Source organism: Anarrhichthys ocellatus, unplaced genomic scaffold, assembly GCF_004355925.1.
Source record: "Anarrhichthys ocellatus isolate YVR2014 unplaced genomic scaffold, GSC_Weel_1.0 scaffold50, whole genome shotgun sequence".
NCBI classification, from domain to species: Eukaryota; Metazoa; Chordata; class Actinopteri; order Perciformes; family Anarhichadidae; genus Anarrhichthys; species Anarrhichthys ocellatus.
This window is the reverse complement of record NW_022280080.1, coordinates 1866423-1887372: the sequence shown is the minus strand read 5'-3', so window position 1 is coordinate 1887372 and position 20950 is coordinate 1866423. Positions and strand designations below refer to the sequence as shown.

The 20950-nt window shown below is 40.5% G+C and overlaps 2 protein-coding genes across 3 annotated transcripts in view; both read right to left on the bottom strand.

Annotated features, from left to right (window-relative positions):
- klhdc3l (kelch domain containing 3-like) overlaps positions 1-10231 on the bottom strand; it is an 11309-nt gene extending 1078 nt beyond the window's left edge. The window contains exons 1-7 of one of the 2 annotated variants that reach the window (XM_031870014.1): positions 10177-10231; positions 4920-5106; positions 4709-4791; positions 4522-4600; positions 2993-3036; positions 2186-2306; positions 1255-1444 (exon numbers count right to left, since the gene is read on the bottom strand). In XM_031870014.1, the coding sequence (XP_031725874.1) occupies positions 1255-1444; positions 2186-2306; positions 2993-3036; positions 4522-4600; positions 4709-4791; positions 4920-5079 (677 nt within the window). In that variant the 5' untranslated portion in view covers positions 5080-5106; positions 10177-10231. Of the gene's footprint in view, positions 1-1254; positions 1445-2185; positions 2307-2992; positions 3037-4521; positions 4601-4708; positions 4792-4919; positions 6462-10176 lie in introns of those variants that run through there. The other variant, XM_031870015.1, reaches the window with a different exon arrangement.
- Positions 10232-13465: 3234 nt separating this feature from the next.
- Positions 13466-18508, bottom strand: slc10a2 (solute carrier family 10 member 2). The gene is made up of 6 exons (XM_031870013.1): positions 17950-18508; positions 16823-16941; positions 16510-16598; positions 16188-16363; positions 15884-16041; positions 13466-14577 (listed from the first exon to the last, which is right to left on the bottom strand). The coding sequence occupies exons 1-6, from the start codon at positions 18345-18347 to the stop codon at positions 14384-14386; spliced, it is 1134 nt and encodes a 377-aa protein (XP_031725873.1). The 5' UTR covers positions 18348-18508; the 3' UTR covers positions 13466-14383.
- Between the last annotated feature and the right edge of the window lie 2442 nt (positions 18509-20950).

The following is a 20950-nucleotide window of genomic DNA, read 5'->3' as shown; positions in this document are numbered from 1 at the left end:
GAGAGGAGGTACAGCTGTGCTTTAAGAGAGGAGGTGCAGCTGTGCTTTAAGAGAGGAGGTGCAGCTGTGCTTTAAGAAGAGAGGCCGACCAAATGAACTTCTATGTGACTGGAATCCAGCTGTTTGGTTGCATATCATTAAACGTACAAAATAACAGTGAATGAACATTCTTTCACTGTAGTGACATAAGATAAGAGATAAAATAATCCTGTATTAGTCCCACAGTGGGGACAAAGTGGACAGTGCAACAAGAGACATCAGTAGAAAAACAAATGAATAAAAATAAAACAAGTGCAATAAATAGTCAAAGAGTAAAGGTATAATAAATCAGTAAATCGCAAAAAAAGCTAAAAATATAGTTTGTTTTTGCACATACGTACATTGATATTGATATTGCACATGAATGAATGAGTCGTTTTCCGTGTTTCATACGGTATGTGTGGTCTATTAGGAGCGGTGTTGGTTGTGCAGTCTGACAGCGGCAGCAAGGAAGGACCTGCAGTGTCTCTCCTTCGTTTGCTTTCATGACACATCCTACATTAATTCATCCATTAGTTGAGTTTATGATTTGTTTCCTTCTGATGAAGTGTTAGCGATATTCTTTTTGAATGGAAAGCAAAGGAAAGTGATCCCATACCTAACTCTATCTGTTGGCTCTCTCTTCTACTATATCCATACTACTACTACTACCACTACATGTCCTCTCCTCGTGTTCCCCGGCTGTTCAGCCTCCTCAGTACTACAACAGGATCAAGTGAGATGTGGTCTTTGCCTGAACCTGCATGTGACGTTTCTGACCTGGATGTAACCATGTCACTCATAATAATACAAATATAAAAGGTCGTCTCATGATATCAGAATGGGTTTATTGCCGAGTACATTTGCACATACAAGGAATTTGGCTTGGTGATTGGTACATAACAATAAACATAGTGCCTCCATGTTAGACTATATAAGGGTCTGAACAGTACAGTAAGTATTAGCCGGCTAGTAATTTGGATGGAATTACTGTAAATCAGTGATACTTTATACTACTGCATTACAAGGAACGATAATGTAATTACAGGAGAGCATTACAGCTCTTTAAGTGCAATGCAGCATCACGTTGAGAAGCTATGGAGGCCTGGGTGGGTCAATCCCAGGAGTAAATATGAAACAGCTGTTGGCGCCGGCGAGTCGACGCATGTCGCTTAACATCGAGTAGCGCCGTCAGCTGTGGACCCGACAAGACAAACTGACAGAGGAAAGTCTCACTTGTTTTTGAGGGAGCTCCACGTGTGGCTGCTGGAATTCCACTTCCAGAAGTCCTTCTGCTCCCGCAAGCCTTTCAAGCCCCCAAACAGGTACATGCAGCTCTGGTTGGCCACAGCTGAGTGGCTGTGTCTGGGGCCTGGGCCTAATGAGCCCTGCTGAGAACCACTCAGCAGGGACCAAGCCATGGTATCTGTCATGCATAGAAACACACACACAGGTATCTACAATGAATGCACATACTGGAGCTCACACTGAGTGGTCATAGGGTTAGTCCCAACATGATGCTGTCACGATACTGAACACACAGCCCAGGGGTGTTCTCTTCAGAAATGCTTTGACGATTAAAGAGGCCCTCCACTCGTTATTATTTGTACAGTGTGTGCAACAGACCCTTGCCCTGCGTCTGATGCAGTTATCCACGTGACAAAGTACAAATGTTTGTGCCAAGAACACAGTAGGCAGAGCAATGGAGAGAGAAAAAGAAAAATGACATATTCATTCGGCGAGCTACGGATCCTGACCGATGAGGTTCAGAGACCTCAAAACCTCCGGCAGGGAATTTGACTGTGACAGAGAGAACCCGTGTTTGGGACAGAATGTCCCGGTCTGTCAAAGATGGCGTGATTCGAAGCAGAGGACAAAAGAATCTCATTCAATGCTGCCAAGATGAGTGGGGCATGACACCTCTGTGTGCTTCAGAGACACTACTGATGTCATTGCGTGTGGCTCTCAGCGCTGATGGTTTTGCACTAAATATCTGCATATTACCTCATTTAAAAACAAGTAGCAGAGGAGCACTGACCTGGTAGCTTTCCACCCTTTAAGAACTTTTACACTCTTGTGTTTAATGGCCGCAAACGCTGCACAACCCATTTGTGAACTCAGTAGTTGCTTTTTTTAAAAATGGGAATAAAAGCAACTTTAAACTCACCGAAGTCCAAACTCCAGAAGTCCTGCGAGGATCCTTTCATGTCTACGAAGCCTCCGTACAGCAGCAGGGCAGAGCCCACCACCACAGCACTGTGGGCTTTTCTGTTGGTTGGCATTTGGGTCTGAACACACGAACACACAAATATAGAGAGTTATCTATTTACTAAGAAACCCCAGGGTTCTATACTCACTAGCGACACTACGCTCACCTTTACTCTTCAGAATTCATTCTGACTTAATGTTTCTATATTTCTCTTCTTTAGATCTGATGTGGTTCTCGGGGCTGTTTGGGTCTGTCGGTGTGCACAGGGTACACCTGAACACATCCTGCTGCCTTCAAGACAACCTAAGCTAAGAAATCCCTGACTTGCCACTTGAATTGCCTCCAAACTTGTAATGATTATATCTTTGTACAATTGATGCTGGTGATATTTCTAAGTAATGCACTGAACATTTGAAGTTCATACAAACATGTCTGTGACCTTTGTGTAGATAAACATGAAATGACTCTGGATCTTTGTTCAACAGTGCGATGCCTTTCTTTCTGATCATATTATCATGTGTGATGAGAACATTCAGACGTTCTGTGAGCAGACCAGCAGAGACCTTCTGTACCCGACAGCAGGCGTGTTGCTGTTGTTCACCAACTACCTTCAGTACATTCTCTAATATCTGTCTACAAGTGCAACACATGCACTTCTTTTACTTTGTTATGTATTTTAAATGATAATTGTCAGTCAGAACGCAGACTGAAACACCTGTCTTCGTATTGTGCTGCTACTTGTAATCATGGTCACAGTCTGTGTACCTGAGGGCTCGGCTTCCCCTGGCAGTGCACCCACTTCAGCTTTGCTGAAACAAACACAACGAAGGAAAAATAAAGTGGAGCTTAGGTTCAAAAACAAGCTACAAATGAATCATGTATTACGTAATGATGGTCAGTTAATGTCACACAGTCGATTGAGATGTATGGACACCTCACCTTACCAGGTTTGTATGTCTTATATACACAATTATATTTGGTGCGAACAAAAATGATCAAGGTTTGGTGGAAAGGCCGTCCAACAAGCAGAAGAGATGTGACCTCTGCCCCGTCAACGTACAACACAATCTATGAATATACACTCCCCATGTCAGCTTTTCAACTTAAGGTGAAAACATAGATTTCCCCTAAATTCACCAAAAGTTGCCATTAGATAATGCCTCATTTATATATTTAAACTTTAATTAATGTAAGTTATTATCTGGGAAAGTCATATATTTTACCATATTTGCATGTAGTGTCTGTATATCTTTAAAGGTTGTTTTCTCTAAATGAGTTATATCTCAGACTCTGAGGGGTTTGTTCCTATATCATTCATACAATACATTGTAGTACTTTATTACTATTTGATATGGGTGGTGACAGTATTTTCTGATTTATGGAGTGATAAAAAGAGATCCAAAATCCCAAATCTCCATCTCAAATACTGAAAATCCAAAATGTTGAACCTGGCTTTATCCAATGTTTAGATTTATGTTGTGGAAATGTATGCAAATGAGTACATATTTATTAAGTCAGTGCCTCATTTGGATATTTAAACACACATCTTCAGAAAATACTTCATGCGAGAGATGAACTGTGAAGTATGATGGTGATAACTATTCGTTACATTCTTGCCTGTAGTGTTCCTCATATGAGCGGGACGCTACATAGACATGGTCTAGACTCTGGAGCAGAGTCTATAACAATGACACTGAATCCTCTCACATGGAAATGTTCTGGACCAAAGTGAAATATGGTTCATACATTGTCTTCTTACAGCTGGACATGCAGCACTTATGGGGATTTAAGATGTATAATGTGGTGGTGAGCACGACATCGTGCTCACATTGTGTTTTAACACAAATACGTACACACAGTGGGAATACTAACTGCACAAACAGATGAGTGCAAGTACAAGACATGCAGATACATGAAAACTATAAAAACAAATGATACAGATACACACGCTCGCACACACACACACACACGCTCGCACACACACACACACACAGTTGTGTAAATAGGGCATTTTAACTCACTAATACTCTTTTTTACATGATTAGTATTTGTCAGCGTAATATGAATAGTTCTGTTGTTACAGTTGATTTTAACCTCTTTGTTCAAGCAAAAAATGTTTATTTCCAGAAAAATGCAAAAGTCTCCCCAACACTGATGAAGTGTTAGTGCTGAATATATTCTCTGGGGCTCGGAGGCGTGGGACGGCAATCGACATGCAGCAACGCGTTTCGTATTTGCAGGCGATAGCAAACGTAAGTTGCGTCACGCATGTAGTGAAACACAGAGAGACTCACCAACGTCAAACACCCAGAGGGGACATCTCCGCCTTGTGTAGGCAGAGTCCAGCATTCCTCCAAACACGTACAGGAAGCCCTGCAACCATCACTGTCGTTACACACATCGTTCACATAAGCAGAGATAGAAGCTAAATATGATCATTTTATTCCTTTGATGCCATTTACAGTTAAAAAGAGTTTGTACCTCATGAGCCACCATAGCATGTTCCTCTAGTTCTTCTGGTGCAGCTTCACTGGTGCAGTTCAACTCTGTCCAATCGTTACAAACTAAAACATTGCACACAATTAGATTAGTTTCCACCTAAAATGATTTGTATGACATTGTTGTGCTCTTTCTGTGTGGCTATAGAGTAAAGCACTATAAAGGGAACAGCAGCTGTGTATGTGGCCCTTACCCACGCTGTACCTCCAGAAGTCCCTCAGACCGCCGCTGTCTCTTCCTCCCAGGATGTAGACGCTCCCATCGTGGCTGCAGCAGGCGTGCTTGTAGCGGTCACCCGGGGACCGGCTGCTCTGGGGGAGCCGGGTCCACAGGCAGGGACTGCTTTGACTCATAGCTCATAGCTGGCCCTGGACCATTTTCTAAAAGAAGCCACATTTAAGTGTTTAGCAATGATACTATTGTATGAAATGTACCACAGCACTTTCACAACTAGGTGTTTTACTTCCATCATGTAGTGTATGAGCCTTATGGGATTATTCATTGGAATGTGTGAGAAAATTCAGTATCCCAACTGTAACGACCTGTTTGAATTCAAATAGTGCACAAGAGAGCGTTAAAGTAGCTTCCCAATGGGCCACCATTAGCTTGACCTGTTCATCTGCCAGTAAACTAAACTCATGGGCACAGTTCAGCTCTCTATGAAGCACCATTATGCTGAGAAAATAGAACAGGAACAGAAGTAATTATATCAGTTATAAATCCAAGTGGCGCTGTGTTACCAGAAGCACGTTGGCTTTTAGTGCCAGGTGAGTTGATGTTACGATACATGAACACGCAGCAGGTCAGCATGAATCTTGGCATCGCGTGGAGTTGAACTTTGGTGAACTTCCAGGAGAATTTCTCCTCAGGGCGCATGTGTGACCGAGCCTCGAGCAAGAGGAGGAGACAGGCCCGGTTCCACCAGGGTGCAACAGCATGCATTGCACCCGCAGTTTAACATTTTTCACCCTCAGTTGAAATTTGAATGCTAAAATGCCAAGCACAAGGTGGTAGGAGCACAGACTGTGTGGTCGTCTCCATGCGCACCTTCTGTGTTCATATGCAGCGACCACATGTCAGTCACATCACTGCTCTCATAGTTACTCTTCCTGAGGAACACTGCTGTTGTCCCTCCACGTCTGATGACGCCTGATATGCTCTCTCCAACTGTTGTAGCCTCCCACAATGACAAGACTGCCATATGGCACGACGAGCCATTGTGTGCGAGCAGGTTAGCTGGTTGTTATGGTTGTAGGGAGCTCGGCTCCTGTGAGTGTTCAGCTGGGACTCGGTCTCACAGAGCACATGGCTGCTGCTACACTAGAGGCTCTGGGGACAAGCTCTCGAGTCGTTTCTTGTGCACTTGGCTCCCTCTAACACTTGTGGCAGTCAGTTAGATTAGCCCCCCAGGTGGGTCGCAGGGGGTTTTGTTAGGGTCACCAAGTAAATTAGCAGAATGTTTTCCATCGTCTTTTATTTAGCATTCATATCTAAATTTATATATTTAAGTTGGTCCCCAGATCAACACTGGGACTAACCTCAGCTACATTAAATATAAATAATAATTTGACATAATTAATTAAGGATACAATGGTCTTGAAGAGAAGTTACATTTAATTATTGATTTTATAAAACGGGTAGCTAAAATCAAGCAATCTGATTGGTTCACAGCAGAGACTGTGTGAAACAGAAACATTGGTTTGTGGACTGCGGTCTTGAGTTCGGCATTTTGGCCGTCACAATCTTGGATTATGGCCATCGCCATCTTGTTTTTTTGCCACCAGTGAGCGAAAGTGACCATATTTGGACTGCGGAGGAGTGACATAGAGACGCAGAGACCTGTCAATCACCGTGTAGCCCCGCCATAAAGCATCCCCTGCTTTATGGTCTGTGTGACTCTAAATGGACCATCATTTACTGAATGAACATCATGCTGTATTGAAGAAGACTTGAAACTAGAGATTGAGACCATAAACTCATGTTTACAATGTTTACTGAGATAATAAATCAAGAGAGAAGTAGAGTCATTTTCTCATAGACTTCTATACAACCAGAGGAGTCGCCCCCTGGTGAACACTAGAGAGAATGCAGCTTTAAGGAACTTCTGCATTGGCTTCACCTTTCAGAATGGGAGGTTGCCGCTTGGTTCATATCTGTGACATAATACCCACAAACCACTGCTATGACGACTACTTCCTTCAGTCTGTGACACGTTGTGATCATATCACAGATACGAGTGTTGTCGTCTCTCTGCTTCACAACGTAACACAGCCTGTCGGGAGCTTTTGCGGCACTAAAAACTAGAGTTCTTCCGATACGATAGCAGTATTTAAAGCCCAAAATGCTAGATCCGGTATCAGCAAGTACACGAGTCTGTGCACCGCTCCGATATCACGCTATCATATCATTTATCAGCTCATTTACATTACACAGGAACAACAACAACACGTGTCACTTTCATCACTTCTCGACTGCACTACTGTAACAGCATCCTGTACGGCTCATCATCCAAAACCATCAACAGACTACAATACATCCAGAACTCAGCTGCCCGTCTGCTCTCCCACTCCACCAGAGATCACATCACCCCAGTCCTTCAGAACCTCCACTGGCTCCCCATACACAAAGAATCCAGTTCAAGTTCTACTCATCACAAAGCCCTCCACAGCCTAGCCCCTTCATACCTCCTGTAAAGCAGCTTTGCGTACCTTTTAAAGCGCTATACAAATAAAATGTATTATTATTATTATCACCCAATCTCTAGATCCTGCCCCATCGCTACCGCACATGTGTAACGCTCACCAGAGATAAGAAAGAAGCGAGACGGCTCACTCGTCAGCTATCGTCTATCATCAGCTCCAGAAAATCTGTCCAACTAGATAACAAAGAAAGTTCTGCAGCGCTCGTCCTCTGTATGTGCTCGTGTTTTGCGAGGCATTTAACCTGAGCCAGGCCAGACAACAATGATAGCAATCATGTCACATGCACACAGGGTAAGTCGTATTATATACAGCTGTCGAATAGAATAGTATTCAATGCACCAGTATCAGATCAGCCCCACAAAGGATGACTAGGCACGAGTCCTGATGCCTTTTATGCTGTTTAATTAACTGAAAGACTGACAAACTATTTCTGTACGGGAACAACTAAAGCAGGACGTCCTGCCGTACAAGTCAACAAGTAAATGATGTAGAAGCACAGCCGTGTGCCGATCCCTGAACAACACAGGCTGAATACACATTTGGGCTCCGACAAGGTGACTTTATGTTTTGCACTGCAGCTTTTAATAACAAACTAAACTACACAGAAATAAAGTAATTACATTTTTGGGTTCTGTTTCATTAAATCTTATGGAGATACGTTTATTTCTTTGAAAAATATGAACCATTAAAGACTGTGGATATGTTATTTGACCCATGGCACTGACAGAGCACAGGGTACATAACGCCACATGCACACATGGCATGATTATTATAATTTGGATTATTTTCTTGATCTTTAAAATGATATTGATCTAGAATAATACAGTATGTACTACATTGTTCCACAAGGACAAACTGAAACCATCCAAATGTTGATGATGAACGACTAAAGCACTGAACAACCCAACTGTAACTAAACTCAGGGATACATTGCTGTCCAGGAAGTTGCATTTGACCTTAAAAAAGAAAAAGCAACAAGTGATTTACGAGGATTGACTCGGCTGTCTGAGGAAGAAATGGAAACATTCATTGACAAAACCCATGACTCACCTCAACAGCCTTTTACAATATTCATGAAGATTGAATATTTTATCTCTTTGTGATTTTCCACTCTACAGGATCTGTGAGCGAGGAAGTGAGCTGCTGCAGCGACACGGAGCCTTGAGCTGCTGTGAAGTTCTCCTCTCTGACATGACACACCCACCACTGCCTTGTTTAAACACCTGATTGTGACTATGTACACATCCATGTGGTCAGGAAGACAAACAAAATCACTGTTCTGTATAGCTATTTAGTTCAATGTTCCACTTAAAATAAATACTGGCAAGAGAAGAAAGGATTGAATACGTCTAGAATATCAAATATACATCGAGCTAAGTCACAGAGGAGGGACGTAGTTTGTTGTTTTATTGAAATATATTACGTTTAGAATTATATTGTAGGTCATTTCTAATATTTCTGCTCTTTCTGCGCATGAAGTGGATAAAGTGTCAACACTCTGTATTTATGATATATTTCATGTAAAACCTGGCGATCAACTGTATTGAATAAACATCATTGTACAACAATCCTAATGTTGAAGAAGCGGTTGTGTGCCCTGATACGTCACATATCTGTCAGTGACTTTCATAAAGAACTGATCAGCACTGAATACTTTAGATATCAGCACTCATCACAGTACAGTTTGGGAAGAGAGGCTGGGTTAATTTAGAAGTAAAGCTTTGCTATCTTTTATTACTTTGCACTTTTATTTGGCCACTAGCATGATGCTATTCACTTCTTCACCACAAGCCTTTGGGCTGTTTCATCTGTCTTTGGTACTCACTCCACTGCACAGTCTGCAGCGATGCTGCACCGACACTCCCTGCCTGCGTGTGGCTGCTGTGAATGATGAGGACAGGTCGGGGTGTCAGTGACTGCAGCGGGATGTGTCATCGTGTTAGTCTGAGGCAATAACTCCAGACGAGCCACTGAGAAGTCATGTTGCAGCATGAAGACTCCTGAGGCGGTTCATCTCAACTGAACTAACGTTAACGTTACCACACCAGGGGAAGTAGCTGGCGTTAGCTAACAGCTAGCGTACAAACAAACATGCGTCTACTTACTCTAAATTATATGGTCATACTTTAATGTTCTCATTTCTAAAATATCACAAGTATGTTCGTGTTTGCTGAGATATTACAGCACGTTTACACCTAATGTGGCCCTTTCAACACGAGGAGCTTTCCTCTCAGAAACATTTACGCGAACGTTAACTTAACTCACAGTTAACTTGATCACGTTAGCTTACTTGAGTTAAATGGTTCCGTTTCGATATCTTGCCATAGCGTTAGGACTGTTACTTCGCTGTTAGTCAGCGGCATACCAACCACTTGAGGAGGAATGTGAGCCGTTAAACTGCGGCTGAGTTTCCACAGAGGAACACCAAACTCATCACGCGTTTACTTGATCAAATGTAACTTTATGTAAGTTACTACGTGATAGTGGTTACTTCTGTCAGGGCCCTTTCTGACAGGTTAAAGCGCAAACAGTGTGACGGTAATAACGGTAACAGAACGCTCAAGTTGAAGAAGAGGAAACAAGGAGATGAACTTTTTTAGAGCTTCCTTGCCGATAGTAACGTTATTCGATGCAGATAAGACAGGACAGTCTATGTGTCAGTGACACATTGTTTTTATCCTCATAAAATAGCGTGAGAGGCATTTCATGTATGAAGAAACTTGCTGTAATGAATAATTAGTTACTTACGAGGTCCTGACTGCTTCTCACGGTCTGCTTGTTGTCTCTCTGTGAACGGTCTTTTGCTGCATTCAGGGTCTCCTCGTAAACTGCGACTTCCTGTTGCAGTGTTTTATTTGATTTTATTTGTATCATTCAATTTTTTTGACAAAATGCATGGTAAACATATAACAAATATATAATAATAATAATAAATTCAAATTAATCATATAACATTGATTTACTGGGGTCTGGAGCCAGCTGACAAAATGCGCAGTTCACATCAATCTCCATCTTACATGTTTGTAGAAATATTTGGATGGATAAATTCCTTACCTTTATCTAAAGTCAAATATTGAGAAGGTATGCAGCAGATTGTCGTATTCAGTAGGAAACAGTTTCTGTTAAGATGTAATCTGTGATGTTTATAAATTACGGACCAGAAAAGGAGCATTTGTTTGTGAAAATATGACAATTGTTTTTTCAACTTGTAGCTGCAAAGTGAAACTAATTTAAGGCCTCCATGTTTTGAGGACAAATATATGGGAATAAATTGAAGCCGTCTTTCATTCCTTTTGCAGTCAATGCGAGTTGCATCAGCTCACAGGAAGTGAACATGGACCTGACTCCAGTGAGGAGCTCTATTGAGGTGCTTGGTTGGACATAACATTGCAATACTGGAAAGATACAAAATTAACCATATTTTAAAGTGTTTTCCAAATAGAAATACTTACAATGACATTCACAGACAGCATGACAATGAGATAAGACTCTGGAGTCTGATGTCTGATGTCTCTGATGCATAAGTGAGACTAATGCGCTTGTATTATTAGCAATGGGACTAAGCAAGTAAGTACGAAGTTAGATAATGAAGTCATTTAGATTGTAAGAAGTATTAATAAGTGGTAACAATTACTAATGTGTGCAAGATATATTCTTGGCACCTTATCTCCTGAGGAATGTGCCAGTTATTGAGGTTATTTATATGTTTGCTAACACATGGCAACTTGAAGGGTTTTAAGGCTCATTCATTTGAGACTCAGCACTGGTAAAAAAATTAATAAAAATAATTGCAACTTTATCTTACCGAGTTTAATTATTTACATTTATTTCAGGGATGTTACAAATGCAGTCACTTATTGTTAATGTGCCAGGATTAGCCGATGTGCTTCCTCTGTAGTTTGTAAAGCTAATCAGCTGCTTGTTGCTGAGGTTAACGAAGACACACATAACTGCACGTGTTATTCACATAGAATATAATAGCTCAATTTAGAACCTGATTAATATAAAATATACAGTATCGTGCTACTTGCCACAACGATTTATTTTTATAATTCACAATTGAGCCTGACAGCTATTATCAACTGTTTAAACTTCAAGATCATTGAAAACATACATTTTTAAAACACGAAGAAAAACATAAAAAATAAAAAAAGATATCCAATCTACTAAAGTAGGCTATCTCAGTTATTGTTTTAACCCAATATGATATATTGCAGATACTTCAAAAAGAAGTGTGTGTTGTTGTCACTTCAAGGAAAGGAAATGATCATGAAACCATGGCCGCTTCAATGCAGAGTCAGCATGGCAGGCACCAGGTGAACACAGTCACTGTTCAATATGTGGATGTCGTTCATATGGACTCTTCTGAAACAGGACCCCATTTGAAGGCAGCACTAGTCGCAGCGAGGTGTCTCATTAGGCAAAAACACCTGTGGGGGTGCACCATGGTGGGTGGGGGTGCACCGTGGTGGGGGTGCACCATGGTGGGGGTACAGGGACATTAAGAGACACTGTTCAGAAAAAACATGTCCTGTGTTCATAATGAGACAAAAATCTTTTCACCAGCTCCTTAAATCAATAAAATAAATGCTTACAATGTTTACTTTATTCATAGTGGTATGAAAATCTGGAGATACATGCTTTTTTTCAATCATGGTTACGAGGGAGCGTGAGAAATCCCAGTATTTCCATCAGTAAGTGAAGGCAGCTCCAGTGCACTCATCAGGAGGAGGAGCCAGTTGGTGAACGGAAGGGTGTTGGTTGTGCTAACTGTGGAGGAGATCTGTGGCTCATCACTGAATCACAGAGGTTACAGTTATGTCAGGCACAGCTGGACACGTTCATTGTCACATGACAGCATGGCTATTGTGCTAGTTTTGTGACTGTGGACTGCTTTTGCTGTCACAGCTTGGACTTTGGACAACTGTAAGAAATGTGATTATTTTAAGGTTGAAAAGCAATATGTTTCTGACCTTGTACTGGGACCATGTGGCCTATAAATGTTAACATTTTACCACATTATTACGGTACAAGAATAAAATCTCCATGAAGCAGTTCAGAAAGGCATACGGATCAGCGTCATTGGATATTGAATATTCTCATATATGTTTTTAACAATGGTATAACCTCCTAGCTATCACTTCTACATCAAATGAACAGGTGCAATAGAAAAGCCAAGTTATAAATATTACAGTTCACTTCTTCTCAAGATTTTATTTTTTCAAAACCCTGAACAGTTTGTTGTACAAGAGTACAGTTGTCTCCAGTTTGTACAAAAACCACTTGCTCTCTGATCAAAACTGATGAGTTGATTCTGAGTGAAACTGTCACAACTTCCAAACATTCTTTCATCGTCTGAGCCATCACAAGCTAAATTATCCATACAATTATCAAAATCTGTCAGTCATGTTCCATAATATCTATGACATGGTGTTAAGTACGGCAAAGAGCTACTGAGCTACTGCAGTTTGTTCAAATTTAGGATAACAAATTTTTATAAAACTATCTTTAAGTAACGGTTTCTGCTGAAACTTTTAAATGATCTCCTGAACGAAAACAAATGGTGTCATCCACAAACATTGCCATGTCTGTCCATGACTGTGAGCAAGCTGGCTGTCCTGCATTGTCCAACTGGAAGATGTCCTGGTGAGGTCTTGAAACAGGATTTCTTGAAAAGAGTGGGAACCCTGAAAACATGTTTAGGGTTGTTTGCCTGCCATGTTGAAAAAATCATTTTGGCTCACATGATTACAAGACAAAATGTCATTTTGATGCCATTTACTGACACATAACTAGGCTTTGAATCATGAATGGAATGATTTAAGGTGAGTTTCTACCTTTTGCAGACATGCATTTTGTGATGTTTCAAAAAATTTGCCGAAGTGAGAAAAACTGTAATATGTTTTTTGAGTTCAATACTAGTAGTCATATTCACATCAAAACATTAATTATTACAACAAAATAAACAAACATGTAAGTTTTTGGATAAACACGTCATTTCAGAAGGCAGAGTTCTTAAACGTAACAGGAAAGAAAAGACGTTTTCGTAAAATACTTTAATCCATGAAATTCTGATTTTTTTCACATTTGCACAATACAGAGGACAAATAAATTAGATGTGAATATGTTTCATAAATAGATATGTAAAACCACAGGCTTACATACTTCAAAAATTCCCCAAATCAGCTGTGCCCCATAAAAGAGGTGTAGAAGAACTGAGAGGAACTGAAAGAGCAGAGAACACATGACACTAGTTTGCATCAGGGCCCAAGTCTGTAGAAACCACTGATTTCACCTGCTACATCAGAATGAGAATAAGGAGAATAAAGAATATTAAAAATGTAAGAGCATTAAGCTCTGTGAGATGGTTTGACCCCAGTGAAACATTGGCTCTCAACAGTGCACACATTTCTCCTCATTTGACACAACTGTGTCTCATCAGATAAATGTTGAATGTCACAACAACACGATACATTTGTATTCATTTGTATATTCCACCATCCAGCGCAAACTACAGTAAATATCTGCATATGGACATGTGGTAATCCACATAAACAGCATTCCATATTTAGTCTGAATTACATGTACAGAAGACGTCAGTAAATGCGTTGATCAAGGTACATGGGCCCAACAGGCTTTCTGACAGAACACACAGAGTGAAAGTTGGTTCACATTATATATGAATATATTAAGGGAAAGGAGGGCCTTCAACTTTATATAAAGCTTGGTGTTAGTTGTCTAATTGTTTGCAATACTAGGGAGGACATTTGGGCAACCCTGCTCTTGTCAAAGGTTTTTTAAAGTAGATCAGAACAGGACCTGTAGTGCACGCCTCCAGCCGACAGAGTGCAGTGTGTAGTCACACTGTTGACTCATGGCTGCTGTCTTGAGTAATGCTGGGGTCCTGGATGTTCATACTGAAAGTCCAAAGTCTGTGATTATCAGGTCTGTAAGCTCACAGCTGGGTGATCTTTCTGATGTCCTTGCCCTTCTCTTCGCTGATGTCATTGTCATCAAACTCAAAGGCGCTGTTCCCCACAGCGTGTCCCTTCTTTGTTCCTGATTCACCGTCACCAGCTTCCAGGGACGGAGCCTCAGTGTCTGCATCAGCTGAGCCACGGCCACACCTTTTTTTATATACCTGGTAGGCTGTAAAGGAAAAAAAACATGGATTCAGAAATGTGATCAGTCATTTTGACATACTTTTAAAAAAGCACTTCAAAAAATGAACTGGACTTCAACGAATAAGCCTTTTCTCTGGACAATTTCTCTGTCATCTAGGGCTTGTCCTGTTCTCATTATAACAGTTATTGCCAGATCTACCGTTGTTGAAAGTTGCATGGTAAAATAATGAGTATAAGAAGTATGAATGTCCACTGAGAGCGCGTTTTGCACGGTTGTTAGGTTACCTTCTTACTTTATTATTTGAACACAAAAAATGATCTTTTTCTAACCTTAACCAAGTAGTTTTGTTGCCTAAACCTTAGCAATTGTTTCACAATGTTAACTACGCGTTTATGCAGGTGTATTACGAGGTTGATATGAAACTTATTCATGAAATGTATTTTTGATTCAGAAAAGCAGACAGACATCTCATCAGCATAGTCATTGAGACCCTTGGACCCCATGTAGATACAAATGGCTCATTCTTACCTGAAGAAAACACAATGGTTCTTGTTTTAAGGTGATTATACACTAAAGAAAATGTACTTTTTAATATTATATTCACTGTCGGTTTGTAGGCAACGGAATGAGATTTTAATATCGGAAGCGTTCTGGTTTCCATTTGTAGTCCGAGTATCATTAACCAATCACGTTTGAGCAGGCTTTAGTTGAAAAGAATGGATTGGAATTTGTTTAAATGTAATCTGGGAACCCACCAGCTATCATCTGATGATGATTTCGTTTTATATTGGTTTAAAATTAGCTTGTAAATGGTTAATACTTGTACAGCACTTTTCTAGTTTTCCGACTTTTACACTACATGTCATCATTCACCCATTCACACCCATTCATACACTGATGGCAGGGACTACCATGCAAGGTGCCACCTGCTCATCAGGACTAACTAATCATTCATTCACCAATTTGGGAGCAATTTGTGTTTAAGTGCCTTGCCCAAGGACACATCCACATGGACTAGCGGAGCCAGAGATCGAACTGCTGGTCCTCAGATGGAAGGACGGCCCTGCTCTACCACTAAGCCACAGCAGCCCTTGTAATGTGGCTACTCTTAAAACAACTGGTCGTACAAGACATCTTCAAACTCCAACTCAATTTGCTAATCCAACTGCTAATCCAATGAGCAGGGCACGGAAAAGGAAGTGTTGGCCCAGATATCTGCTGCCTACATCAGAACTCCAGAAGTATGGAACCTTTTCCCCAGAGGCTCATCTGACAGATAGCTGTTGGGTTCCGAGATTGCTGAGTCCGTATCTGCCTGCTTAACGCTCACCTCCCACAGATAGGACTGCCACCACCAGCTGGAAGATGCTGTAGATGAGGGGGAACGAAAACATGATGTCCAACTCAGCAGGGCTGAAGGACAGCTGGACAATGGTGCTGCACAGCTGGGAGTTCTGGAAACCCGTCTCCAATGCTATGGTTCGACATCTGAACAAAGCAGGGAATGATAAGTCAGTTCATTAATTAAATTCATCATCAATATGTTTGTTGATGTTGATGTTATATGATTTATAAATTAAACTGAATTAAGCTGAATTAAGCTATGTTATACATGTACTATGCTGTCACCCTACCTGTTCCAGGGTTGACCCGTGAAGCGGGCCAAGAGGAACCCCAGGCCGAAACCAATAAAGGGGTAGATGGTTCCAATAATCCATAGGGAGGGGGCAATGGTCCAGGAGGACTGGTAGAGAACACCTCCAACCACAGCTATGATGAGAATAAGACCAAAGCCGGCAATGGATCCTATCTGTGCACAGCAAAAACACAGACAGTCAAGGGATTGTATTTGAATAAAGCCATGTATGTATTTCTCACAACAAATACCATGATAAAAAAACATATTGGAGTGATATTCATATGTCACTCACTTAAAACATGCACATAGAATCCTACCTTGAGGATCTTTTTTGCCCACTGGGGCCACCTGCGTTTGACATATATTCCCAGAGCAATTGGGACAAGAAGGGCCACCAGAGTGATACCTGAGTATACACAGAATCCATATCATCAAATAAATATAGGGTTACAATAAACCTGTGAAGGGCTTTGGGTAGTACACGACTATAATAAAACAGAAGGTCCCTAAAATAAACCATGTCTACAATTTATCTATGTATGTTTATATAATCATATAATATAATATATAATAATAATGATATAATAATAATAATATAATAATGTAATCAAGCATAAGTTGCATACTTACCAATACTGTCATATGGGATCTGGATGGTGCTGGTAGAAGTCCAGGTGGAGGTGTAAATGAGCAGGCATAGAGGCATCATCCCCAAGGCCAGGACAGAGGAACAAGCGGTCATGCTGATACTGAGGAGAGAGAATATCAACAGTATGTTTGTCAAACACGCTTCTTTAATAACACACTATTTTTCAATGAAATATGCAACTGTTGCTGTAACAGCCTTCTTATTAACCTAATAGTCCACTTTGGGGATTTGCTCATGGGGATTAATTTGGGCCCAGTCTTAAACCGATATTGTACACAGTACGCTACCTTGACAGGACAATACAGGGGGCCCTGGGACCTAAATGTTATCCTATCACTAATCCATTGATAAAGTCAGAAATATACAATAGTTAGTACACGGTGTAGGCAACATTTTCTCATTCCAACACATACGGGCACTTTGTCAGACCCCTTGGCGTCACTTTGTACTGCACTGTGTAGCCCAGTGCACGGTAGCAGAGGTTAACACTGTGAATTCTAATTTAAAAAAGAATAGGATACAGATACAGGGGTTACGATTAAATATATTGAGATACTGTAATTAAGGTGGTAAATGGTGATTTTGGATTGGATTTTTAAATCCAATTTTAGGAAAAATGGTATGAAGAACACAATACCATATGCAAAAACTCGGAGTCAATCCTTTTTTATGTGAACTCTGCCTTCTCTACTAATCTTTCCAAGCGAACTATTCATTAATAATGAATACAGTATTTTTAAGAATCAATACAGTATCTCATATGCACATATGTATCTATATTTTGTTACAACCCAAATAATAATGGAAATATTTCAACTTGTGATCAGTAAAAACTTTACTTTTTGCTGCCACATAGTGGGAGAAAGGCCTCCCTACTCTAGAAACATAGTTCCACTGGTGTGCTGGAAAGTATTCCTTTTAAACAGATCAAGAATCATTTTTCCCACCAGACTTTTTACCAGTCCATTCATAAGAAAACTATCTTGTTCGTCAGGTGGACAGATTTTTCAAATAGCTTGACAGCGTCCAGTCATCCAAACCACACACTGTTAACTATCATCATCCAATGAGCCTGCCAACCAGTCAGTTTGCCCAGCTGGTTTCTTACCTTAGGTCCATGTCTCCATCCAGCCAGTAGCAGATAATGTTGGAGCCAGAGCCTCCAGGACAGCAGCCCATGATGATGATGACGACAGCCTGCACAGGGAGCACATCGAAGGCCAGTGACAAGGCGAAGGCTGTGAAAGGCATGATGCCGAACTGGCAGAGGAAACCAATGCTAATGCCCCAGGGTCTTCTGATGTGCCCCCACAGCTTTTTGGCATCCACAGTGCAGCCCATGGAGAACATGACCATGGCGAGCATTATGGTGAGCACTATGCTCAACACCAAGCCCAGCATCTCATTGAAGTTACTGGGAGGAACAAGGCAGTTTGTGCCTGAACACACGGTGGAAAGAAGGTCGCAGCCAGAGGGAACCGCAGTCGCCGCCTTGAATATCGACATTGTGGACAATGTAATAGGAGAAGAAGAGAAAACACAGTGGCTCCAAAAAGAAAAGAGAATACAGGATGAGAGCTGGTAATTCTTAGATTCCACGAGACTGACTCAAGTTTCTCCTCCTCCGATATCCAAGAAGATGGTGGCGACAGTGACAAGAACCATCCAGCTCACGGCTCTTTATGCCTGCCCTGCTGCAGCCAGATACAATTGGGAGGGAAAATCACCTGAAAAAAAATAAAAAATTAACCAATAGTTAATGTTTTTATGGGGTCGTTCAGAAGTACATGCATATAAAAAGAGAATCATTCTGAAATATGAAATCTCATTGTGGCATGGTTCCAACTCTCCCTGCCCTTTGGTCTCTTTAAACTTTATTGGGCAGCTTTGCTATGCAGCATCATCATCCTACAAAGACAGTAAGGAGGGAGGATGCTTGCAGTCCTTAAAGACAGACACACCCTGTAGGTACAAGGTATTCTTTGCACAGTGCCCATAAAAATAACCCCTCTTGGCCTAACTCTAACCATTTATTTAATACTTATCAAACATTAAATCACACAGGGGATGTAATAAAGGTGCTATGACATTGTTTAATAGAAAAGAGTCTTACATGTTAATAGAAAAAAATACTCAATTGATCTAAATCCAAGTTAAATATGGAACACAAAATAAATGACAATGTGTACTGTAACACAATATTAAGGCCATCATTTTCCTGACAAAATGTAAGTATAAGGAGCATTTCAAAACGTTTGCGACATGGTTATAGAACAATACTGCATTGCCTCAGAGATATCTCTCATACAGGAAGCTCAATCAGTGCACAGCTGTAAATATGTCTACGTGAGTGGCATCGGCTGAGTTCAATGGCTGAGATGGAAGACACTTAATAGCAACCATGTGATTTACCAGCCGTTGCTTATTTGCTTAGAGAGAGAGAGAGAGAGAGAGAGAGAGAGAGAGAGACACAGACATTACTCCACTATATCCATACAATAGTTGTTTTAACTTCACACTTACAGGACTTTGTTCTGGATGTTGAAACTGGTATTTGTGGTACTGTTACTGCTGCATGTAATTTGGCACTCATTAGGCCAATGTGGTCTACGGTTGGGCCCTTTTTGGGCAGAGGTTGTCTTTTGGTTAACAAATGATTTAAACATGGCTAACCTGCATTTTTAAAATATCCAGTCTGTTCATATATTGTTCAATCTTTTTGGGATATAACTTTTTAATCCAAATTTCAAGCATTTTGGATTTGACATCAAAATTCAAAAGTCATGCATGAAGCTGAGGCTATATGCTGACTTTGTAAAATGCACCTGCTTTCCAGTAACGTTCGATTGCCACTAAAGTGAGGCAGCATACAGTTTGACCGTCAAAAACGTTAAACTATTAACCGTTTTAAAGTTTGCTGCAATGTATCAATCATTGACATTGTTTGTCCACCAACATTGTGTCTTTTATGTGTTAAGACATTGGCATTTTGGGCAAAGTGTAATTTGCATTTAAGTTTGCAACATGGGGAAGTGGTGCAATTCAGCCTCTTGTGGCCAAAACAGGTTAACAAGACTTAAAAAAATGTATTGACAAAGAAAAAGAAACACCAAAACTTATTTTTCACCAGTTTTCACAGATGGAAAAAAGTAACTTAGTAATTCTTAAGCAAATCCTTTTTTTCACCTGGCAGAACCTTTTCCCCATTTGTTTCACTGATTACAATTTTTAAAGATTTTTTTTTCAACCGTTCAAATGTCACAAACACAACAGAGAAAACCAGTTAGTTCAGAATTAGAAAATGGAAGGATTTCTTTTTCTCACTTACATCTCAGGGCTTTGGTAGAAAGACATACTTCTCATCCTTCAGAAGGTTACACAGCAGGAAAGGGTTAGGACACCACTGATGCAATAATGCATTGTGTTGATTCATGAATTCAGTGTGTATCTGGTGTCTGACATTAAGCACACATACCTTCTCCAGACTTTTTTTTCTAAGACATAAAAAATAATATGTGAGTGATGTCGACCATTTCTTTCTTACCGGTGTGTTGTTGATGTAACCTTTATGCGTCACGATGAATCTAATAGAAGTTACATTCCAGTTTCAGGGCATTTCTTTTTTTCACCTTTTGTAACTACTGCAATTTAGATTTCTCAAACACAATAAACCATCTTAATGTTATTATTGTTTCTAGTAAATATATCCTAATGCAACCGTATTAATGCAGTGAGCTCAAAACGATACATAAGCAACACTCATGATCAGAAGATGAGACAATGGGCCTCACCACCTCTACTACATAGGAGCAAGACACAGACTTTATGCTTGTTTAGCAGCTTTTGATGTTGCTTTTTGTCTCTTTGGAATAGTTTTTGTCTTTTTGCAGTTGTTTTTGTCTGTCGTTGTTTTGCATCTCTTTGTAGTTGCTTTGTGTCTCTTTGTGTCTCTTTCTAGATACTTAGTGTCTCTTTCAGGTTGTTTTGTGTCTCTTTGTGTCTCTTTCTAGACATTTAGTGTCTCTTTGAGGTTGTTTTGTGTCTCTTTGTGTCTTTCTAGATACTTAGTGTCTCTTTGAGGTTGTTTTGTGTCTCTTTGTGTCTCTTTC